Below are 26,291 nucleotides of genomic sequence, written 5' to 3'. Positions count from 1 at the left end.
TACCATACCATTGACGATTCATAGCGATTGCTTGACTTCCCCGAAGCACCTGCTAGAGGTACGGTATCGGTAATTTGGTCTAAATAAAAAGGTAAAGTGTTATGTTATGTATTCTAGTAAAATGTTTCCAAACAGATTTTCCTGTACATCACTTTGATAAATTAGACTCCCAATGTCCTGTTTGAATTTGGAATGATTCAAAGGATCGCTACTACTATGTTCCTTTTACTTTTGTTACCATATGGTTTGCTTTCGGATAATTTGTATTTTCGGACATACAATTTTGTGGAGGACAAGGTATTTGATTAGCATCTGCTAACTATAAGTTATAGTCTATAACAGACCTTTGGTGTCATATCACATAACATAAATAATTTATATGATAAGGTTTAAGAGTAGGAACAAATTAAATCGACCAAATTCCTTCCTTTTAAAACAAAGATTTCATTCTAAAGGCTGGAATTTCCTGGAAGTCCATTAGAATCAGCGAAAAGCACCGGCAGACGTGTAGCTAGGACATTTTTCATAATATGCAGAGGTAATGGGGATGGGAGTGTTTGGGTATCATCCCCTTGATTATTTATTAATGTGAGAATGGCAAATGGTGCATTTTAGCGTGTACTTGAAGCAAAAATGTTGTGCAAAAACCTTATTCTTTTTTCATATATATGTAAAATGTTTTATTTTACTAGGTATGTGCATAATATTGCACGTGCAGTCGTGATCCATGTTATATATGTGCAAGTATTAATTCAAAACAAATAGTGGAGACACACTTTCAAAATATCATCATGATTGGATATATCATTCAAGAGATACATTGTATGTCTGTAAGTATATGTACAATAGTTGTTACAAGAAATTTGCCATAACTCCAAACTGACTACTTGACTAGTCAACAAAGACATGCTAAGTTTCATGATACTGATACAAATGTACCAAATCTGAAACTGATACCTTGCATAGACAAGGCATTCTGGCAAAGGTCAGCGACGTCTACATTACGTCATCTTCATTATAGGTATCTCCCTTATATTTTTTTCAACTAAAACAATATTCTGCAAAACATTTCTTACACTTTTAAATTATTTTGCCTTGACATTGAGGGTATATAGGGACAACAAGAACAATATCTGGTCGATTTAACCCCTGGCAGTGAGATTACCTTGGCACACAACAAGTTGGGACTTAAACCTATTGTTGATAGCTGCCTAGACCATAACTCTGCCCCCACCTTAAGGGTTGTACTGCAGAATGCAATTGTTAGCATAGCATGCACAACGTCTTTAGACATAGATACGTCCATCAGTGTTCTACAAGTTGAAACGTGACTTATCACTGCCCTTATGGAAATATTATAGTTTGCCGCAAACACTTGCTGCGATCATGCAGCGAATATCCAGCGAACATGCCGCGAACACTTTTGATACAATTGCTATAATAGGTCGCGGGATGTTCGTTTGGTGTTCACTTTTCACATGCAAATTACTTTTGACGCGAACAAGTTGCCGTGAACTTCCAGCGAACAAGTAGCTGTGAACTTCCCGCAAATAAGTTGCCGCGATCATCCCGCGAACTAGTTTCTGCGAACATCCCGCGAACTAGTTGCTGCGATCATCCCGCGAACTAGTTGCTGCAAACTTCCCGCGAACAAGTAGCTGTGAACTTCCCGCAAATAAGTTGCCGCGATCATCCCCCGAACTAGTTTCTGCGAACATCCCGCTAACTAGTTGCTGCGATCATCCCGCGAACTAGTTGCTGTGAACATCCCGCGAACTAGCTGAAAACCATCTCTACAGAAATTGTGTACAAAAAAGCATGTACAGAAAAAGTGCAAAAACAAATAAATTAGTAGGAATCAGAGATATAAATTTATTGAATAAACTTGAACACTGTGGTTGTAACAAATACAAATTGTCAGTGTCTGAACCTTTTCATATCATATTTGGAGCATTTTAAACAAAGTTTTAATGATAAAATATATACCGGTATATATGTTTGAATTTTAACTGTTACTTGTCATTTCAATAACAGTATCTGAGTGCATGTATTCATTTCATCCCAATGTTTTTCTTCACACTACTTATAAGTTATATGTAGCACTACAAATCTGTCATTGTTTTACATGTTAATTATCAGACTTATGAAGCTTAGAAATTGTCAAAATAAGCTAGTTTTATATTTCTTTTTAGATAATCTGATACAGCTCTGCAAAAGGTTAAGCATATCTATTTCATTTTCAAAATTCCTTATGTTTACTGAGATATATAAGTATAGATATTAAACATAAATTTTCTGACTTACCACAAAAAAATATATATTCCTATCAGCCTCTAAGAACCACTTATGAAAACTGTCTGTAATGTACACAGATTTCCTTCTAAACATGTCCAGAATATCTGGTTGTAATTACCTTATCAGACTCATACTGTGACCTTACAGATAATCGAGTGAAACACAATATAGGGAACAGTAGTGTTGCACTTGGAGGTGAAAAATTAAGTTCTTAATTTTGGCAAAAAAAGTATTTTTCTACATAGTAGAGTGCTTGAAGTATAAGCAACTTAAGTGGTTTGCTGGTACTTGCATCGGAAATGTAATTTTTAAAGGCTGATAAAATGCATATTTTTGCTGGTTACGGACACTACAAGTGGTACATTTTGTAAAATAAAGCTTCAAATTTATGATAAAGTTGAACTATTTTTACTGTTTTGTAAGACAAACACATGGAAATACATAATGCAAGGCAGAAAAAGGACTGGGAAAGGTATAGATACTGAAAAAAGAAACATATTTTTGGATATTACTTTGTTGCTAAAAACATGTATATTTCAAATCATCTGACATCTTCAATTTCAGTTTTAATAATGTAAACTTAATGAAAAATCAACACAGATTCTGTCTTTGTTGAAACAAAATGACTTAGATTAAAGGGAAAGTGATTAATTTTCAAAAAAAATCCTAAATATTGATAGATACAAGTAATTGGTTACGGACACTACAAAAAAGCCTCAAGAATGGTTTTGCATTAGATTATGTTAAAAACATTAAATCCACTCATGAATTATTTGGTATAATGTTAAAATGATATCTGAATGGAAAGTGTATTTAAATTTGATATTCTTCAAACAGAAATATACAACTTGCCAAATTAAAACCAATGAAAAAGAAAACAGAACAACAAAATCTGAAAACTTCCTGTTTTCATGAAATCTTATAACTTAACAAGCAATATTAAGTTCTCTAAGTGATACATTATTATCAATACTTTGTATTCATATCACACAACACTTACACTTATTTACTCAAGAATGTCACTAACCAGAAAAAAGAAATTAAGTTCATGGTTATGGACACTACAATATGAATTATCTAACAAAAGTACGCATATCTATAATCTTTTTGTAACTTTTTGTTTCAAATTTTCAGATGTCTTGGTGTTGAAAATGTAGCCCTATTATCAGTCATAGTAGATTCATCTATAAATGCAACAATATTGTCTCTTATCTCCTATGACAGATCCTGTTTGTGCGGACACATAAATTTCTTTTTACTCTTTTTTCCTTCGTCATGTGATTTTGATATTAGTTCTGCTTTCTCAACTAATCTAGTTTTGAGTTATTCTTCCCTACTTCTTGTCTCTTTCTACAATCTTTCTTCCTCTCTCATTTTTCTTTTAATTTTCACATTGGCCTGGAGTAAGTTTCTGCCTTTCTTGCCATTTAACCTCTTCGAACCTATTCAGCATTTTTGTGCCTTTAAAGTTTCAGCACTGCAGCTGCCTCATCAGATCAAAACTATATCTGAATCAAAAATGCACAATGAAATCAGACATACTTTTACTTTATTATAAAGCAATTGAATTGCAATATAAATTTAGATATTATAACCATACGACACAGATGTGCACACGTACACATGCCATTGCCCATTCTCTATAAAGCAAAAATGATCATAACATCTGCCAGTAAAAATATACTCAGAGAAGATTCCTTCCCTTCATCTGCACATAAAGCTTGTTCATCTGTTAAAGTTTGAAGCAAATCAGGCTAAAAGTTTGGGAATCGTTGACAGTATTTTCCCCTATCATACTATATTCCTATAGCAAAAAAAAGGGCCATAACTGGAGTAAAAACAGTCACAGAAAGAATTTCTCCCTTTACGGTCATCTGAACATCAAGCATGTTCATCCGTGAAAGTCTGAAACAAATCAGGCTACTAGTGTTGGAGGAGTTGGACACATAAAAATGTTTCTCTATATTCCTTATGATTAAACAGAAACTATCAAAGGGCCATAACTGTAGTAAAATAGTCACAGAAAAAATTCATCTCTTTAATGTAATATACACATCTTGAGCTTGTTCATCTATGAAAAGTTTGAATCTATAAAAATATAGTATCATAACTGTGGTTAAAATAGTCACTGAGAAATTCCTTCTTTTTTGGTTATCTACACATCAAGGTTGTTCATCTATGAAAGTTTGAAGCAGAGCAATCTAATGGTGGGAGGAGTTGGACACACAATATTTTGAACGGACTGACGGACGTACATACATAGAGCAGCAACACTATATGCCCATCACATAAATATAAAATCTCATCTAAATGAATATACATGTACCTGTCATCACATGGTTTGTAGTTAGTACTTCTTGAAGAGATTTTTCTTTCATTTGCAAGATTTTAGATATTACTTTTAATCATAAATACTTGTAAAGATTTATTCACTTGAACTGTAAGATGTATAATAATCCAAACAAAAATTTCAGTAATACTGGATGTTTTTTTTTACATTGTTTTAATTTCTGTAGTGTCCGTAACCAGATAACACCACCCCTCTGAAACATTTTGAAAAGAAACATTATTGTAAGCTACATGAATTTGAATTATCTTAACAATGATGCTCCTGAAGAAATTTGTCTAAGTGAATAACTGTTAATTGTCATTATCACATCTTTACATTTTTAATATAAATCTGTGCAATTTAGATGATAAACATGATTTTTAGCACTTTTGAACTGTATCTATATTTTTATATCTTAAAATATTTGTCAACAAATACATATATTTGTTTTTTCTCAATATTAATAAAATTTGAAATGATAATTTTTCTTTTTTCTGTAAAAAGATGCAAGTTTTAATTTTTTCAGCTCTGGTTACGGACACTACAGTTTCAAGTAGCATTATTAAATAGACAAAATTTACCTTTTGTAGTGAAATTATTAATAGACTTTATTAAATTTGTCATCAGTGAACCTTCCAAATTGAAAAAGTAGTGACCCTTCATCTCTCATCGCTTCAATGTTTGCTATGACATCTTTCAATTTCATGCTGCAGCAACAGAAAATGATGCTGTATATAAAGATGCCGAAATAAGGGTTTTCCAATGTGGTTGCAACATCAACAAGTTGATGAAAAATAAAGTTGATTAATTAACTTGTGAAATCAGTTATTACTTTCATAAGAACAGCTATAAATAAAAGTTTTAAAAATGTTTATTTACACCATTGAAAGACAGGTTACGGACACTACAGGGTTTTTGTAGTGTCCGTAACCATATTAGTGGTGCTAGAGCAAAATAGTAGTTAACAATAAAGGAAATAGCATAAAAATTTAATGTCAACAGTTAAATATGATAAGAAAAAATCAATAAAGACTCTCATAATATCTTACAAATCTATAAAATACAATTGGTTACGGACTCTACATCTTTTCATAAAAACCTGATTTTCAATTTTAAAAATTCATACAAATAAATTTCAGAAATACATGATTTTGATTTTTTTTCTTTAAGTACTATTACAACAGAGAAATGATTCTGGACCAAAATATTAAAGAAAAAATAATGTTAACATTGCAATTAATCATTATAACAAAAGGAAGGAATTTCGGTGAAAAACTGCATAACATCTTACCCATTTCACATTTTTCTCGACAGCTTCAACAATTTTCATCCGATCATGATAAATCAAACACCAAAATAATCCTTAAAAAATTGTCTTTATGCTGATAACACACATTTACATGGAAATATATAATATCATACCATTATTTTATTTGGAAAATATGGAAATTTCTAAGTGCAACAACATAACGCTTCAAAAATGACTTTTTCTAGAAGCGTTTTTTGCCACTGCTTGAAAACTATTTGAGCTAGATCAATAAAATTTGGCACAGAACTTCTTCATATTTAGTGTTATGAAGTGTAAATGCTAAATTGCAATAAAGGGTTAGGAAATTTTTGAAAACCATGTATAACAATGCGATATTCTAAATGCTCCCTATATTGTGTTTCACCCGAATGTAATTGTTACAAATTAATTGATCTACAATTACCTGCTCTTATAAAAGTTCTTCAGTAATAGTTTAGCAAAAGATTATAATCTTCTAAGTTCTTCTCGCAAACATGCCCAATCATTGGTCTTCTTGCGAATATCCCGCGAACTAGTATCAAACCAATCGCGGCATGATCGCGGTAGCAGCAAAAATCCCGCAAATACTTCCTGCGAATAGGTATGTTCGCAGCATGTTCGCGGCATGTTTGCAGCTTTTTGACCATTTCGTAAGGGTGAACACTATGTTCTGCCAATGCTGACCGCGTTGATTTTGGGCCCCCCAAAAAACGTTGGTGACATAAGAACTAGAGTGTGGCAGGGCCTGTGGCAGATAATGTCCCATTTTCTAAGCCGATTTCTCACTGTATTTACATTGAGTTTCCATATTTCACAATATTCTTTAGTCATTCAAACATTTTTTTGGTATCCTTTTCTGATATAACCTTTCAGGCGTGTACTGCCCTGCTTGGCTGAGCTCATTTTTACTAATTAATTGATTTAAAATGCTTTTAAAAAACAGTCAGAAACAGCCTTTTATGTTTTTTATAAGACGTATTTAAAGTGCTTTTGAGTGTTTTGGAGCTATCTGTGCTTTCAGCTGATTTTCTTCACCGCCATAGAAATGATGCTTATTATGTCTTCTAAAATTTACAATATATCTTGGTCTGACACAACACAACTTCCCCCATATCTCCAACTTCCTGTTAGGATAATCCACCTTATGCACCCTTGTTGTCTCTGCCAAGTTCATGCTGACACTGATTATATCAAATTCTCTTATTTTTTCCAAGTGCCATTTACTCAGGAATGGTCTGATCTGTCACATTGATGTCATGCCTAGCTTGGACACTTTCAAGCAGGCTGTCACAGAATTAAACTATTTGGCCAGCAAGGACTATTTTGAACACTTATAAATTATGTCTAGAAATAAAAAAAAATCATGTTAACAACTTCTTCCTATGAACCACTTGTTGGATGATCATCAACATTTGTCCAAACAGTATCACTCTTGTATGGTCCTCTATCAGTTTTGTTCAAATGGTTCTACATGGCCCCTTATAGGGGTTGCCAGAGCAAAAAAAAACAACTTCCCATGAACCCAGTAGTGGCTCTTCATCAAATTTGGCATGTAGCATCCATATATTGCCCTCTGTTAGTTTCATTCTTATTGTTTTGCTTGACTCCTTTTAGGGCCTCCTGAGCTAAATACAGAAAAGAACCTTTTAAACAAGTTATTCTCATTAACCAGTTGATGGATCATCCCCAAACATTGAATGTAGCATCCTTTTATAGTCCTCACTCAACTTTTTTATGCCCCCGAAGGGAGGCATATAGTTTTTGAACCGTCTGTCGGTCTGTCAGTCTGTCCGCAATTTTCGTGTCCGGTCCATATCTTTGTCATCGATGGATGGATTTTCAAATAACTTGGCATGAATGTGTACCACAGTAAGACGACGTGACGCGTGCAAGACCCAGGTCCGTAGCTCAAAGGTCAAGGTCACACTTAGACATTAAAGGATAGTGCATTGATGGGCGTGTCCGGTCCATATCTTTGTCATCGATGGATAGATTTTCAAATAACTTGGCATGAATGTGTACCACAGTAAGACGATGTGTCGCGCGCAAGACCCAGTTCCGTAGCTCAAAGGTCAAGGTCACACTTAGACTTTAAAGGATAGTGCATTGATGGGCGTGTCCGGTCCATATCTTTGTCATCGATGGATGGATTTTCAAATAACTTGGCATGAATGTGTACCACAGTAAGACGACATGTCGCACGCAAGACCCAGGGCCATAGCTCAAAGGTCAAGGTCACACTTAGACATTAAAGGATAGTGCATTGATGGGCGTGTCCGGTCCATATCTTTGTCATCCATGGATGGATTTTCAAATAACTTGGCATGAATGTGTACCACAGTAAGTCGACGTGTCGTGGGCAAAACCCAGGTCTGTAGCTCAAAGGTCAAGGTCACACTTAGACGTTAAAGGTCATTTTTCATGATAGTGCATTGATGGGCGTGTCCGGTCCATATCTTTGTCATTCATGCATGGATTTTAAAATAACTACGCATGAATGTGTGACACAGTAAGACGACGTGTCGCGCGCAAGACCCAGCTCCGTAGGTCAAAGGTCCTAAACTTTAACATCGGCCATAACTATTCATTCAAAGTGCCATCGGGGGCATGTGTCATCCTATGGAGACAGCTCTTGTTTCAAATGGTTCTGCTTGGTCCCTTCTAGGGACCTAAAGAGCTATAAATAGAAAAGCTTTTAAATGGCTCCTTCTCATGAACCACATGATAAATCTTCCTCAGTTAGTGTGTAGCATCCTTGTATGTTCCTCTCTCAGATTTTTGCAAATGGTTCCAGCTAGCCCATTTTAGGGGACACCAGAGCTGAAAATAGAAAAACCTGTGAATGACTTCTTCACATGAACAAATTGATGGATCTTCACCAAACTTGGTCTGTAGCAGTCTTGAACGGTCCTCCCTCAGATATTTTCAGATTGTTTTGTTTTGCTTGTTTTAAGGGCCACCAGAGCTAAAAATAGAAAAAATAGATTACTTCTCATGAACCACTTCATGAACCTTCATTAAATTTAGCCTGTAGCATCTTTTGATGGTCTTCTCTCAAATTTGTTCAAATGGATCAGCTTCATGCCTTTTAGAGGCTGAGATTTAAAATAGGAAAAAAACAAACATTTAACAGTCAGAGCTGTAACTGTTTTAAGTTATGTAACCTATTTCAGCTACTTTTTCAAGCATTTTATAACCTGTATTAGTTATAAAATATAGTTAACTCAGGTAAGTTATTCAAAAAAAGTCTTTTTGCTGTTCTTACAGTGACTTTTAAAGTGAAATTAGTAGCAAACCGGGGTTAATCAAATTCTCTTTTAGTCTGATCATGACCTGATAAGCATAATGGGATGTTAAGAGTTTTATAGCTTTAAGATGTTTGTGTAAACCTTTATCAGCCTCGCGTAAAATTTTTTACTGCATATCTGGAAAGATAAAAGTTCAAGGATTCAGGAAATAATTGCATTAGTCTCATTCAAAATGAGGAATTGGTACAGGAGGGCTTTGTAATATTTTATGATAACTGAAACAAGTTATGAAAGTATAAGCAATAACTCAAATGGGTTATTAACTGTGATAACTTGAAACAGTTACACCCCTGACTGTTTAAGTGACCTGATGAACCACTTGATAGATCTTCCCCAAACTTGATTCATAGCATCCTTGTAAGCACCTTCCTCAAGTTTGTTCAAGTGGTTTGGCTTGGCCACTGTTAGGGGCTGCTATTTTCACCCAAAATCTTTTACCAAGTCTCTTTAGACTGATCATTTATGAGATTTGTCTATATTTTTGCAGAACCTCTTCAGAAAAGTCAGTCAGAGTCATGTCGTCCGGGGACCATGTGGGACCCTGCTTAGAGCATGCCAGACCCCCGATGAATTTTGATGCTGGATATCTGGCTGGGTTTTGTGCGAGGAGGAACAGCGCTGACTCAACATCAAGCCTTCCAGGCTCATCAGCAATAGATGAAGAGTACAAGTTCACCGAGATATCTCATGCTGCCCAGGTCCTCACAGGCTTGAACCATCTACGTATTTCACAACAGTTTTGTGACATGACTCTAGCTGCTGGCGGCCAAGAGTTTAGATGTCACAAGATCGTGCTGGCTTCATTCAGTCCATATTTCCACGCAATGTTCACTGGTAACTTAGCTGAGAGCACACAAGATACTGTAACTATAAATGATGTTGAAGCTTCTGTAATGGAGTTGTTGATAAATTATGCCTACACTTCAGAAATTCTCATAAATAGGCAAAATGTTCAGGCACTTCTCTCAGCATCTAATTTACTTGAAATTTTACCAGTGAAGGAAGCTTGTGGCCAATATTTAGAACAAAACATGGATGAAACAAACAGTATTGGTATACATTGCTTTGCTGAAGCCCATGCATGTATTGAACTTCAACAAAAATCAAAGAAATTCATTCTTAAACATTTTACCTCGGTCTGTCTTCAGGAAGAATATCTACAGCTAACAAAAGATAAACTCATTGAATTCTTACAAGATGAAGAATTAAACATAGACTCCGAGGAACAAGTTTTCCAGTCAGCTGTTCGATGGCTGGATTTCAATACTGAGGGACGTACAGATGACTTTGAAAAAGTTCTAGAGCATGTACGTTTGCCGTTGATAAGTCCATACTATCTTTATGATGTAGTAGAGAAGCAGGAAGTTATCAGTAGATCAGACAAATGCAAGGTTTTAGTTGACGAGGCAAAGACATATCAGTTGTTACGTGACAGGCACTCAGAACTCCAGTCAACTAGAACACAACTTAGAAAATCCTTGGGTAATTTTTTTAATACAAATTAAATGGTATATTTTTCTTACTAATTCACATTATTCATTGAAAATGTTAAATTGACATTGAATGGATATTTTTGTGCCCCCCTTCGAAGAAAGAGGGGTATATTGTTTTGCAGATGTCGGTCGGTTGGTCGGAATGTAGACCAATCCATTTCTGGATGATAACTCAAGAACTCTTGGGCCTAGGATCAGGAAAATTGATAGGGAGGTTAGTCATCACCAGCAGATGACCCCTATTGGTTATGAGGTCAGTATGTTAAAGGTCAAGGTCACAGTGACCCTGAACAGTTAAACGGTTTCCGGATGATAACTCAAGAACGCTTAGGCCTAGGGTCACAAATTTTGATAGGGAGATTGGTCATGACCAGCAGATGACCCCTATTGATTTTGAGGTCAGTATGTCAAAGGTCAAGGTCACAGTGACCAGGAACAGTAAAATAGTTTCCGGGCAATAACTCAAGAACACTTGGGCCTAGTATCAGGAAAAATGATAGTTAGGTTGGCCATGACCAGCAGATGACCCCTATTGATTTTGAGGTCATTAGGTCAAAGGTCAAGGTCACATTGGCCAGGAACAGTTAAATGGTTTTTGATCTTCTTGTCCAAAACCTTAAGGCCTAGGGCTTTGATATTTGGTATGTAGCACAATCTAGTGGTCCTCTACCAAGATTGTTCAGATTGTTTCCCTGGGGTCAAATATGGCCCCACCCCGGGGTCACATGGTTTATATAGACTTATATAGGAAAAAACTTTGAAAAGCCTCTTGTCTAAAACCACAGGGCCTAGGGCTTTGATATTTTGTATATGAAATCATCTAGTGGTCCTCTACTAAGATTTTTCAGATTATTCCCCTAGGGTCAAATATGGCTCCGCTCTGGGGGGGGGGGGGTCACATGGTTTACATAGACATATATAGGGAAAAACTTTGAAAATCTTCTTGTCCAAACCACAAAGACTATGGCTTTGATATTTTGTAATGTAGCATCATCTAGTGGTTCTCTACCAAGTTTGTTCAAATTATCCCTCTAGGGTCAAATATGGCCCCACCCCAGGGGTCACATGGTTCATATAGACTTATATAGGGAAAAACTTAGAATCTTCATGTCCATAACTTACATCATTCAAATTTGGACCACATGTATAGTTTTGAGTGGCAAGATAAACCTTGACATGAGCTGACCTTGATCTTGACCTAGTGACCTACTTTCACATTTCTGTAGCTACAGCCTGCAAATTTTAACCACATGTATAGGTTTGTGTACTGAAAAAAACTTTGACCTTGTTATTGACCTAGTGACCTACTTTCACATTTCTGAAGGTACAGGCTTCAAATTTGGACCACTTGCATAGTTTTGTGTTCCGAAATAAAATTTGACCTTGATTTTGACCTAGTGACCTACTTTCACATTTCTCAAGCTACAGCCTTCAAATGTGAACCACATGCGTAGTTTTGTGTACCGAAATTAACTTTGATCTTGAGATTGACCTAGTGACCTACTTTCACATTTCTGAAGCTACAGGCTTCAAATTTGGACCGCATGCCTTTTTTTTTGTGTTCTGAATTGAAATTTGACATTACCTACTTTCACATTTCTCAAGCTACAGCCTCCAAATTTGAAGCACATGCATGGTTCTGTCTACCGAAATGAACTTTGACCTTGAAATTGATCTAGTGACCTACTTTTACATTTCTCAAGCCACAGCTTTCAAATTTGGATCACATACACATTGTTGTGTACCGAAATGAAATTTGACCTTGATTTTGACCTTGAGCTAGTCTTGAAATTTGGAACATTCAAATATGGCTCAGTGGATGGCGCCAAGATCACTCTGTAATCTCTTGTTAGGTTAATAGGTTAAAGGTCAAGGTCAGATTAAACCAGAATGGTAGAACTTTTGTTTACAGTGAGCATATAATTTCTGTTCCTTGTGCAATTACTGAATGCATCAAGGGGGGCATTTTGTGTTCGACGAGCTCTTGTTAATGTTTCGTTTGCTGTTGGGTAATTGAGTGTCATGGTCAAACCCCAGGTTCCTATCTCAAAGGTCAAGGTCACAGTTGAAGGTCAAAGGTCATGTCAGATCTTGTCAGCATGTCCAGACCATAACTTTGACATGTATGAAGCAATCTTGTTTATATTTTGCATGCATGTTGACCTCAGTGAGACAGAGTGTCGTGCACAAATTCCAGGTTTCTATCTCAAAGGTCAAGGTCACAGTTGTAGGTAATGTCAGATCATGACAGCTTGTTGGCTCTACATGTTGCCCGTGGGCATCTAGTGTTTGAGGGCAGTTCTGTTTCATGGTTGTCAGTTACCTGTTTGAAGGAATTCTTCGCATTAAAAGTGAAAAGAAATCATAAAATTTAAGAAGTTTTTTTTTTCATCATAAGTTCTGCAATGATGAATTTCTTCATTGAAATTTACTTTTTCTTTTTGCCTTCAGTGATATTTTACCTAATGTATTTGCAGGCTATATGGAGGTGATTATCTGTGTTGGTGGTGAGGATGACAAGGTTGTGCTACGCAGTGTAGAGATGTTTGATCCTGACTCCTGTCGGTGGAAGCCTCTTGCCTGTCTTCCCTTTGCAATCAGTAAACATGGCATGGTTTCTTCAGGTAAACAACCTTAAATATTCATTCAGCAGATTCTCACTGGTTTAGACAGTCAGTTAAAGGTGAACCACAGTGTTCTGGCTTGTTTATCCTGTAGTTTGCTTGTTAAAGCCCTGGATTGGCATTTGCAGAGATTTGTGCATTTTACATACATCATAATTACCAGTATCTTCTTAAAATTGTAATTTTTAAAGCCAGTTTAAGAAATATTTTGATAAATTCATTACTAGGCACATTCAAACAAGAATATAATTATCAAATTATGTATATAGGAGATTACATCTATTTGGCTGGTGGGGAATTCCCTGATGGTTCTGCCAGCCGCAGTATGTGGAGATTTGATCAGAACCTTGACACCTGGATGGAAATGGTACCAATGAATATGGCAAGGTCTGAACTAGGTAAGTTTGTTCAGGAATTTACAAAAGATAGTAGTGACCTTCGTAGCTGAGTGGTTAGGGCTGCTGACTTCAAATCACATGCTCCTCATCAATGTGGGTTTGAGCCTCTCTCAGTGTGTTAAATTTTTCATGTGAAGAAGCCATCCAGCTGGAAGGTTGTTGGATCTACCCAGGTGCCTGCCCATGATAAAATAATGCATAGAGGGACACCTGGGTTCTTCCCCATCATCAAAGCTGGAAAGTTGCGTGATGTTAAACTTAACAAGAACAAAATATAAGGTAGTTGTGGTTTGGAGGCTGTAATTAAATCAAAATGCCAATATTTCATTGAATAGCAACTACTAAATGTACATGGACATTATTTTTGCACTGAAATAATTCACGTACACTACCTTTTTTTAAAAGGGAACATCTGATTTTCAAGTTTTAAAGATATGATTTAGTATGACTCCTTACATTATTAGCTGCAAGAAATTTCTTCCTAAGTGAAACATAAGATGACACAGGTCTGTAACAAGCTTTATGTTGCTTGTTGATATATCAGCTTAATTTGTATAAAATATATCATTATAAGGTAATTATTGCTGTTTTAATGTCTTTGATTCTACATGTGTTTTATATCATTACCATTGAAGTACGGTAGTACTGTGAAAATGAGGAGAGGTAAAATACTTGTTATATTTTAGGTATGGCAATGTTAGATGGTCATGTTTACGCAATAGGAGGTTGGGATGGGTCAAGTAGGTTAGACAGTGTGGAAAGGTATAACCCAGTGTTGAATACATGGTCATTTATACCCCCTATGAAGATTGCACTGACCAGTCCAGCTGTGGTTGCCCTTAAAGGTCTTCTATATGTGACAGGTATGAAGTGCAGAAAGTTCAACATTTGTGTTTTTAAAGATCTTTTTACACCACTGCTATGATCTTGATAGCTATAATAGTGCTGACAGTACATTTCATCATATCAGTACAAAATCTTTATATCTGCACCCTAATTATGCTCCCTTTCGAAGAAGGGCGGGTATATTGTTTTGTAGATGTTGGTCGGTCAGTCTGTCTGTCTGTCTGTAGACCAATCGGTTTCCGGATGATAACTAAAGAACACTTGGGCCTAGGATCATGAAAGTTGATAGGGTGGTTGGTCCAGTAGATGACCCTTATTGATTTTAAGGTCAGTAGGTCAAAGGTCAAAGTTACAGTGACCCTGATCAGTTAAATGGTTTCCGGATGATAACTCAAAAAGGCTTGGGCCTAGGATCATGAAAGTTGATAGGGAGATTGGTCATGACAGCAGATGACCCCTATTGATTTTGAGGTCAGTAGGTCAAAGGTCAAGGTCACAGTGATCCTGAACAGTTAAACGGTTTCCGGACACTTGGGCCTAGGATCACGAAAATTGATAGGGAGGTTGGCAATGACCAGCAGATGACCCTATTGATTTTGAGGTAAGTAGGTCAAAGGTCAAGGTCACTGCGACCATGAAATAACTTGAGAACGCTTGGGCATAGGATTACGAAACTTATATAAGGGAAGTTGACCATGACCAGCAGATGACCCCTATTGATTTTGAGATTAGTAGGTCAAAGGTCAAGTTCACAGTGACCCAGAACAGTTAAACTTCCGGATGGTAACTTGAGAACGCTCGGGGCATGGATCTTGAAACTTGATAGGGAGGAAGATAACTCCAGAACACTTGAAACAAGAGTGAGGTTGATCATGACCAGCAGATGACCCCTATTGATTTTGAGGTCAGTAGGTCAAAGAACAAGGTCACATTGACCCAGAACAGTAGAACTTTTTTTGCCAAATAACTAGACAATGCTTTGGTCAAAGATCACTTTGATACGGAGGTCACTTATGACTGGTAAATGACCCATAATTATTGATTTGAGGTCAGTATGTCAAACGTCCAGTGCACAGTGACCAAATAATTTCTGTTCCTTGTGCAGTTTATATAAATTGTTATTGTGGAATTGAAGTACTTCATGTCATTGAAATATGTATGCCAATTCATCTTTTCTACTCATCTGGAACCTCAAAAAGTTAAAGTTGTTGCGCATGCACATTTTTGACTCTATGCCAGATGCAGTGAAAGATTGTTTTGTTTTTAGCTCACCTGAGCACAAAGTGCTCAAGGTGAGCTTTTGTGATCGCCCGTGTCCGTCGTCGTCCGTCCGTCGTCGTCAACAATTTGACTGTTAACACTAGAGGTCACAAATTTTGCCCAATCTTAATGACACCTGGTCAGAATGTTACCCTCAATAAAATCTTGGACGAGTTCGATATTGGGTCATCTGGGGTCAAAAACTAGGTCACCAGGTCAAATCAAAGGAAAAGCTTGTTAACACTCTAAGAGGTCACAGTTTTAGCCCAGTCTTCATGAAACATGGTCAGAATGTTACCCTCAATAAAATCTTGGACAAGTTCGATATTGGGTCATCCGGGGTCAAAAACTAGGTCACCAGGTCAAATCAAAGGAAAAGCTTGTTAACACTGTAGAGGCCACCTTTATGACTGTATCTTCATGAAACTTGGTCAGAATTTTAATATTGGTGATCTCAAGGTCCAGTTTGAATCTTGGTCTTGTAGGGTCAAAAACTAGGTCACCAGGTTTAATCAAAGAAAATATTAGTTAACACTCTAGAGGCCACATTTATGACCATATCTTAATGAAATTTGGTCAGAATGTTAATCTTGATGATTCCTAGGTCAGGTGAGTGATACAGGGCCTTCATGGCCCTCTTGTTTTTAAATGCATTTGAGATATCATCACAAAATTTTATGTAAATACTGACTTATTAAAATTGTTTCCACTAAAACAAAAAACTTCTGAATGATCCGAATCCAAGATTGAATGAATAATGTCAGAATAAAGCAAATTTATAAAGTTAGTTTATTTCACTTGTCTGAAAACTGGTTCTGTCCAGCTACTAGTTCCTAGCCATTAGTTACAATAGTTTAGCTTTGAGGTGTATTTGTCAAGAATGCAGAACTCAACTAGATAAAAGTTGAACAGTGCTATTTGCTATCTAAAATGATGTAGTGGTGATTTCTATATTCGCTATTAAGATGTGCAGTGCTGAAGTTTTATACATGTGTCTATTATTTATTAAAGGTAATACAGGGCTGAAGTTTTGTATTTGCTATTTTAGATTGTGCTGTGCTAAAGATCTATATTCGCTATTTAAGGTTGTGCAGTGTTGATGTTTTATATTTGTTATTTAAGGTGGTGCAGTGCTGGAGGATGGTGATGGAATAGATCTGGTACAGTGTTACAGTCCCAGGACAGACATGTGGATCGACCGACCAAACATGCAGATACCTCGCTCTGGCAGTGCATCTTGTGTTCTAGATGGACTCATCTATGTTATAGGTCTGTACTTGATTTGAAGCCTTAAAACTGTCATTGTAATAATTACAGTTCTCTTTCATCTAAGGGTTATGGCACAAATGTTTTAGGGGCAGTTACTAACAAGTTGTTGGAGAACATAAAAGCCAGTTATGAAAATGATCTTTTTGATATTTGAATTCTATGTTTTTATATGCCTGTTTTGAAAAAACGGACATGTAATATTGCGTGTACATCTAGCCAGCCATCCATCTGTCGATCTTTCTGCCAACATTCATGTCCGGAGTATAAATTAATAACCATTCAAGGTATTGACTTTAAACTTGGCATACAGTAGCTGGTGATGAGACAATGTGCAGAGCACATGAACCAGATTGGTAGTTAAAAAATCAAGGTCACGAAGCTCAGATTTGTCCTTCATATTTCTAGTTCGGAGCATAACTTTATAACCTGTCAAGGAATGGTATATAGGTGGGTGGCAATGAGAAAATGTGTGCACATTGTATGAACCATTTCTGTAGGTCAAGGCCAAAGCAAGCTCAGATCGGTCTGTCCTATTTTGTGTCTGGAGCAAAAGTATTCAAGGGTTTGACTTCCAACTTTGAATAAAGGTGGGTGGTGATGAAGTGACTTTAGGAGTGAAACAATCCCCATTACTCCTCCCCACCCCCCTCGCACACACACACATTCAAGAAAAAAGTTTCTTTAGATTTTATATCCTCCTCTCTCTGATCTAGAACTATGGGCGTGTATTGCCCTACATTGCGGAGTTCTTCTTTTTTTTCAAACAAAGACATAACAGTTACAGTTGAGCAAGTTCTAGAAGCATTTTCACTTTAAATACACAACAGTACGGTAACCTGATCTTTACTGTTGAAAATGTAGCTTTCTTTAATGCCATATAGTATTTCACTTTGTCACATAGTGCTTTTATTTCTCGGCTAACAGGTTAGATAGATTATGCACAAGACTGTCAATCGAGATATGGTTAATGTACCCCGCAATACAAAGTATATGTCTATATTGGAAGCATGTACATCCGCCCATTGGTCCTTCTGACCATCCATCAGATATGTCCATTAATTGTCTTCTTTACCACTGGGAAGATTTCCACTTAACTTATATTGGTTGTTAACATAGGTCACTAGGTCTGTTTTCAAGGTCACACTTGGAGGTCAGTGGTCAAATAGCTTAACTTCATGTCTGCTCTATATTGTCTAACCTGCTTGGAAGATTTTCTTTAAACTAACAACAATCTTTACCTCACCAAGATGATGTGCAGAGTGCACAACCCAGGTCACTAGTTTAAAGGTCAAAGTCTCACTTTGAGGTCAGTTGTCAAATACTTTAAATTCTTGTCCACTCTTTATCTTCTAAACCACTAGTAAGATTTTTATAAAACTCGCATCAGTTATTTACCTTATCAAGATTACATGCAGACCTTGGTTGCTAACTTCAAGGCAATTTGGCCTCTGCAGCCAAGTGATTAAGGTTGCTTACTTCAAACCATTTACCCCTCTCTGATGTGGGTAGGAGCCTGGCTTCGGGTGTAGAATTTTTCATGTGAGGAAGCCATCCAGCTGGCTTACAGAAATTAGTGATTCGAGATCTACCAGGGTTACCCGCCAATGATGAAATAATACCCAGAAGGGCACCTAGGGTCTTCCTCTACTAACAAAAGCTGAAAACTCACCATATACCCTATAACTGTGTCAGTGTGATGTTAAACCAATAAACAATAGTTCATGGCAAAGTCAGAGATAAGTTGCTTAAATTTGTGTGAAATTGTGGAAGAAAAATCATAGTGCAAAAGACATTTCTCTTATTTTACTGACATACTTAGTTAAAATAGATACTTTGACAATGTGGATAAGCAATTTTCATGCTTTTGCTTACCTGACTTACTTATGCCAGGATAGGATAACACATACAATTTGCAATAAAATGTCACATTCCACTTTTATATGTGACTCACTTTAACCATGAAGCAGGTAAGATAGAGTTCAGTGATCAAATTCTTGATTGGATGATTTGTCATATTTTTGTGACTTCACATTTAGTCTTATAGCTGTATCAAGATGACTTGCAGAGTGTACAATCCAGGTCATTAGGTCTGAGGTGACGGTCAGACTTTAAGGTCAATGGTCATGATCACAACATTTTACTTTCTTTGTATCAAAATGGCAGCTGAGTGGAAGGTGTTTATCACATTTAGTGATAGTTCGTGTTTTGATCTTTGGGCTAGGCAAACTTTCTTTTTGATAATTTGACAGGAGACAGTATGTGGATGTGTGTTGGAAGTCATTTGGCCTTCACCTCTGTTTCATGTGGAATAGTTATCAGTTACATACAAAGAATAAGCCAGTGCTGATACAACATTACAGTTTGGTTGACTTAACACTGTTACATAACAGATTTTTTTTGTAAACCATTTTTTTTTACCTATTTCAAAGGAATCTACTTTTTGCAGTTTTATAACATTTATATGATTAATTCAGGAGGTTGGCATGCATCCACTGAGAACACAAACAAAGTGGAGTGTTACGATCCAGAGAGAAATGAGTGGTTGCAGAAAGCTCCGATGCTTGAGAGAAGGTACCGACCAGGTGTTGCTGTGATAGGTACCAAGATATATGTCTGTGGTGGCGAGGAGGGATGGGATAGGTAATTATTTCAAATTCCAATTTGTCAAGTATTTTAACATTACATTGTACTTTCGGTTTTTAAGTTAATCTGCTCTTCAAAACTTTGATGTGATACTGGTATCCTAGTGATGTTTTGTCCTTTTAAGGATATTGGTTGTCACTGTAATTGACTGTTTTGGTCAAACTGTCACCTTGTTTTCCTTGTTTGAGTCTAAAACTATGTAAAGAAAGTTATTTTTCTTCAGATATCATGACACTATAGAATGTTACAACTCGATGACAGACACATGGGAGATTGTTGGAGAGATGTTGACAAGTAGGAGTTGGCTAAGCTGTGTATCAATGAGAATCAGGAAAGACATGCATAATGCAGAGTGCCATAACAAGTGTACATGCTCTGTATGATAACAACTTCAGTATGTGTACCTGCTCCATCTGAAATGTGTACATGTTCTGTGTGACAACAACTTCAATACGTGTAACTGTTCCATTTGAAACCATTTTTTCAAAATGTGTACCTGCTCTGTGTGATATTGTCATCAAATTATGTGCATGCTACATGTGGTAACAGCTTCAGTATGTGTACCTATTCCATTTGAAGTCATTTTCAAAATGTGTACATGCTCCATGTGATATCTTCTTCAAAATATGTGTATGCTGCCTTTGATAGCATCTTCAGATATATACTTGCTCTGAGTGAATGCTCAATGCGTGATCTTTCAAAAGTGCACATGCTTCTCAGAATATCATTTTCAAAATTTGCACTGGTCAGTGTGATATCATCTTTAAACCTTATACATGTTCTATGTGATATCAACTTCAAAATGTGTATATTTTCCTTGAGGTAACTTTAAAACATATACATACTCCATGTCTTACCAAACATGCTATATGGGATATCATTTCTATGTGAGCTCTAGATGGTATTTTCACAATTCTCTGTTTCCAGTGTGTTTGCAAAAAGATTCCATGTACACTTGTTCAATATGTGTGCAAGCGAAAACATTGTGGATAGGGTGTAAGTAAGAACTATTTGGATTAATGGCTAGAGACCACCACTTATTATGCTCCCCGAAGGGCGAGCATATAGTTGCTGCTTTGTCCGTCCTTCCATCTGTCCGTCACACTTTTGTTTAGAGTATAACTTGAAAAGCATTAATGGCATTTGATTGAAACTTCACATAATCATAGAGACCATTGAGACAAAGTGCAATGTCAAAGAATCATAACCTTACCTTACCATACCTAGTTTTTTAATTATCTCCCTTTATTATACAAAATAAGGCTTGTCTGGAGCATTACTTGAAAAAGATTAATGGCATTTCGTTGAAACTTCACAAAATGATAGAGGCTATTGACGGGAAGTGCAGTGTCAAAGAACCATAACTCTACCTTATGTAGTTTTTGAATTATATGCCTTTCTTATACAAAATGGGGCTTGTCCGGAGAATTACTTGAAAAATATTAATGGCATTTCACTGAAACTTTACAAAATGATAGAGGCCATTGATGGTAAGTGCAGTGTCAAAGAACCATAACTCTACCTTACGTAGTTTGTGAATTATCTCCCTTTATTCAATTTTCTTCTTTTTATTATCTCCATTTTTTTGGTTTCTAATACGTTATTCCCCATATTGGGACAAGCACATGCATCTGGGAGCATCATTTGGTTTTACCGATTCCTTGTTTTTTTATAGCCTTTCATTATAATATCATGATGTGTACGGCCTTCCATAAATCAAACATGTAGATCTAATCACATTTTGTTCAAGAACTATCTTAGTTCCACCAAAATATCAGATGAAAAACATATGAATAGTAATACTTTATTTGAGAAATATTTGTGTGAAAGAGATGACCCCCTGTTAACTCCATTTGCATGGTGGTAGAAGTTAGTTTTATAAATCTTTTTTTTTTCAGTGCATATAAAATGTAACAGATATTGTCAAAATGTATAATGAAATTCTTTGACTGCAGTAAAAAATTGAATTTTGAAAAAAAGAATCACTTCCTAGACATTAACATTACCTTATTCCTAGGTATACAGTTATTTCATTCTCAGTAAGTACTTTCTTGAATTGGTGGTTTTTGACCTGATATACAGTATGATAACAACAGATATTTGTACAAAATTGAGACGGGTCTGAACAGATCTGGGTTAGATTTTTGTGCTTAATAAAGATGAAATTAGGAACTGTAACATATCAAGTTATTTGTTCTGAAAATAGATACAACAGTTATAATGGAAGAACATGTTTTAATTCAGTCTGTATAAAAAGGTTTTGAAATGGAGACTCTTAAGTCAGATGATGAAAATAAGGGTGATGGATATATGATTTTATTTAGATTTGTCTGTATTAAACCCACACTTAAAAGATTTGTTACTAAGATGCAGATAGAAGTGTACTGGTGCCACAATAAAAATAAAATCCCTACCCCTAACTACACACTTGTACTCTGGGAAAGTTCACATGGCTCCTTGGATGTTTGGCCGCTTATATCTTACAAAAATTACGGCTCAGCTGAGAAAAATCTCAAGACTTAAGAAAATGTTTAGTGAAAGCCAACTTGAGAAATTTCTCAACTGAGACAAATCTCAGACAGTTTTGAGAAAATCTTGAGCTGAGAATTTTCTCACTTTGAGAACATTAGTGAAAGTGGGGCCAGGTCTCGTGTTTACCTCCAAATGTGTGAGATAGATAGTAAGATACATGTATTTAATACAATTATCTGTGTGCTATATTTGAATATTGCATACATCGGATGTTGGTAGGTTTGTTTGTTTGTTGGTAGATTTGGTTGTTTGATATAAACTTGTGATATATTTGCAGTCTATTTCCATTAGCACTAGTACATAAACAGTCTTGTCATTGATAAAGTTGTAGTCGTGTTAAGTTTCACTGGCCTTTTTCCTGACATACATTACATGTGGTTGTAAATATGCAGACAAACTGTTTTCATTTACATGAATCTGAAATGTTGATTTGAATGTAGTTGTTCATTCCACATTTAGCCTCTGGTTTTCAATCGTTACAGTGCTATTATTATACGCCCGTTTGAAAAACGGGACGTATTATGGGAACGCCCCTGGCGGGCGGGCGGGCGGCGTCCACAGACCTTGTCCGGAGCATATCTTCTACATGCATGAAGGGATTTTGATGAAACTTGGCACAGTTGTTCACCATCATGAGACGGAGTGTCATGCGCAAGAACCAGGTCCCTAGGTCTAAGGTCAAGGTCACACTTAGAGGTCAAAGGTCAAATTCAAGAATGACTTTGTCCGGAGCATATCTTCTTCATGCATAGAGGGATTTTGATGAAAGTTGGCACAATTGTTCATCATTATGAGAAGGAGTGTCATGCGCAAGAACCAGGTCCCTAGGTCTAAGGTCAAGGTCACACTTGGAGGTCAAAGGATACAAGAATGAAAACTTTGTCCGGAGCATATCTTCTTCATGCATGGAGGGATTTTGATATAACTTGGCACAAATGTTCACCACCACGAGGCGGAGTGTCATGTGCAAGAACCAGGTCCCTAGGTCTAAGGTCAAGGTCACACTTAGAGGTCAACGGATACAAGAATGAAAACCTTGTCCGGAGCATTTCTTCTTCATGCATAGAGGGATTTTGATATAACTTTGCACAAATGTTCACCACCATGAGGCGGAGTGTCATGCGCAAGAACAAGGTCCCTGGGTCAAAGGTCAAGGTCACACTTAGAGGCCAAAGATCAGATACAAGAATGACTTTGTCCGAAGCATTTCTTCTTCATGCATGGAGGGATTTTGATGTAACTAGGCACAATTATACACCATCATGAGAGGAAGTGTCATGCGCAGTTCCCTTCTTTAGAATTACTTCCCTTTGTTGTTACTATAAATAGCTTATATTGTAACTTTTTCATTACTAGTCATAGGGAAAAATCGAGACCACTTTTCTGTAGTACAACATGCATGCTACATCCAATTTTGAGGTGTATTTTGACCAGTCTCTACCTGGTAAAGATTTTTGTGAGGACTTACAATTTTTTTTTTTTTTTTTTTTTTTTTTTTTTTTTTTTTTTTAAGATTAACTTCCCTTAGTTGTTACTATAAATAACTTATATTGTAACTTTTTTATAATTGACTGTAGGGAAAAACCAAGACCACTTTTCTGTGGTACAACATAGATGTTACTTTCCAATTTTAGGTGTATTTTAAGGTATCTCTACCTGGTAAGGAGTTTTTTTGTGGACTTAGAAAACAAAACACTTAGTTATTACTAAACAACCACAAAATTAAAATTCCATTTGCAAATACAGGTGCTAGAGTAAAGAAATTTGCTGTGACGGGCGTATATTGTGACATTCTTGCACTCTTGTATTATATTTGTGATAAATCTAAATGGAACCAAGTTTTGTTTAAATCATGTACATATTGTTTATATGACACATTATAATGTAAATAGAACAAAGTAGAATAACTAGGCATGTATGACATGCATTTTTTAGCTCACCTGAGCACAAAGTGCTCAACGTGAGCTTTTGTGATCGCCCTGTGTCCGTCGTCCGTCTGTCGTCAACAGTTTGACTGTTAACACTCTAGAGGTCACAACTTTGGCCTAATCTTAATGAAACTTGGTCAGAATGTTACCCTCATCAAAATCTTGGACAAGTTCAATATTGGGTCATCTGGGGTCAAAAACTAGGTCACCAGGTCAAATCAAAGGAAAAGCTTATTAACACTCTAGAGGTCACAATTTTGACCCAGTCTTAATGAAACTTGTTCAGAATGTTACCCTAAATAAAATCTTGGATGAGTTCGATATTGGGTTATCTGGGGTCAAAAACTAGGTCACCGAGTCAAATCCAAGGAAAAGCTTGTTAACACTCTAGAGGTCACAATTTTGGCCCAATCGTAATGAAACTTGGTCAGAATGTTACCCTCATTAAAATCTTGGACAAGTGTGATATTGGGACATCTGGGGTCAAAAACTAGGTCACCAGGTCAAATCAAAGGAAAAGTTTGTTAACACTGTAGAGGCCACATTTATGATGTATCTTCATGAAACTTGGTCAGAATTTTAATCATAATGATCTCAAAGTTCAGTTTGAATCTGGGTCATGTAGGGTCAAAAACAAGGTCACCAGGTCAAATCAAAGGAAAAGCTAGTTAACACTCTAGAGGCCACATTTATGACCATATTTAATGAAACTTGGTCAGAATGTTAATCTTGATGATCTATAGGTCATGTTCAAATCTGGGTCAGGTGGGGGTCAAAAACTAGGTCACTGGGTCAAATCAAAGGAAAAGCTTGTTAACACTCTAGAGGCCACATTTATGACTGTATCTTCGTGAAACATAGTCAGATTGTTAATCTTGATGATCTTTAGGTCAGGTTCGAATCTGGGTCATGTGGGGTCAAAAACTAGGTCACCGGGTCAAATCAAAGGAAAAGTTAGTTAACACTTTAGAGGCCACATTTATGACCATATCTTAATGAAACTATCTTGATGATCTTTAGGTCAATAGGTCAGGTGAGCGATATACAGGGCCTTCATGGCCCTCTTGTTTGTTTTAACACATTTTTCTCTGGATCTGAATTTTCTTCCAACACAGCATTTTATTTTATAATTTTGTAATTGTGAGAAAATTCAACAAATTGCTGTTTGACTTGAACAGATGAAGAACAGTTATGTATTAGATGGTGAAAGACTTCACTTTAGCAAATTTTTTTTGATAATATTCTAGCCAAAACTATGTTAGATAATTTGTTTCTTTTTAAATAAAATGCTTGAAAAAAGAAGCAGATGTGACACTTGGATTTTTATTCTTATTCCTTGAAAGGTTTTATGGTATTATAGTCTGTCCCACCTAATTTTGGACCTCCAATAATTTATTTATGCTGTATATAAAATTATCAAAAATGACATTGTTAATACCAGACGGTTAAGGTATTAGGTCACTAATAGTAATGTTTACAAAATGGCCTTTGCTTGGTATATTCTGAAAGGTAACCGTGTTTTGTACTATTTTGCAAATTTTAAACAACTTTTACCGTGCCATTTTTTTTTATAAATTTTGAATAACTTATGGTATCTCCTCAAGCTCAAGTAGAGACAAATTTCAAAGTGATAGCCACTATCCAAAACGTTTGCAGAGAACTCATTTTACCATTAATTTCGATAGAAGAAACATCAAACTATTGGTAAACAATTATAAAACACAAAATAAAAATGTCAATATCATTTTTTCTATGGTGCCTCAAGTAAATGGATTTAATGAGACAGAATTCATACTTCAACATTGAAAAAATAAGGTCGAATGATGTGTTTCTGTTTTGAATTTTGCTTACTCCATTTAAAAATAACCTTAGGGAAGACGTAAAACCTACCTAAATTTCTTCCACAATATATAATCTAAGAGTGAAAGCAAAATAGAGAACTTTCACCGTGCGTTACTCAATATTTTTAAAGATTTGAACTCTACCCCTTCTGTTTAAGTAGTAAATTCTCTTTGAACACCAAAAAATCGCTTATAAGATTCATCTTTTTCCATTTTTGTACAAAACATCAATAATAA

At 36.1% G+C, this 26,291-nt stretch overlaps 1 protein-coding gene across 1 annotated transcript; it reads left to right on the top strand.

Moving 5' to 3' along the window:
• The first annotated feature begins 35 nt into the window (after positions 1–35).
• On the top strand, positions 36–25,525 carry LOC123564481 (kelch-like protein 3). The gene is made up of 8 exons (XM_045358116.2): positions 36–91; positions 9,708–10,702; positions 13,191–13,337; positions 13,607–13,735; positions 14,422–14,598; positions 16,964–17,110; positions 19,585–19,750; positions 19,977–25,525. Exons 2-8 carry the CDS (start codon positions 9,736–9,738, stop codon positions 20,134–20,136), a joined length of 1,893 nt encoding a protein of 630 aa, XP_045214051.2. The 5' UTR covers positions 36–91; positions 9,708–9,735; the 3' UTR covers positions 20,137–25,525.
• Positions 25,526–26,291: the final 766 nt, after the last annotated feature.

Source organism: Mercenaria mercenaria, chromosome 2 (assembly GCF_021730395.1).
Source record: "Mercenaria mercenaria strain notata chromosome 2, MADL_Memer_1, whole genome shotgun sequence".
NCBI lineage: Eukaryota > Metazoa > Mollusca > Bivalvia > Venerida > Veneridae > Mercenaria > Mercenaria mercenaria.
Note: the sequence above shows the minus strand (reverse complement) of the source record. Positions and strands in the feature narration are given on the sequence as shown.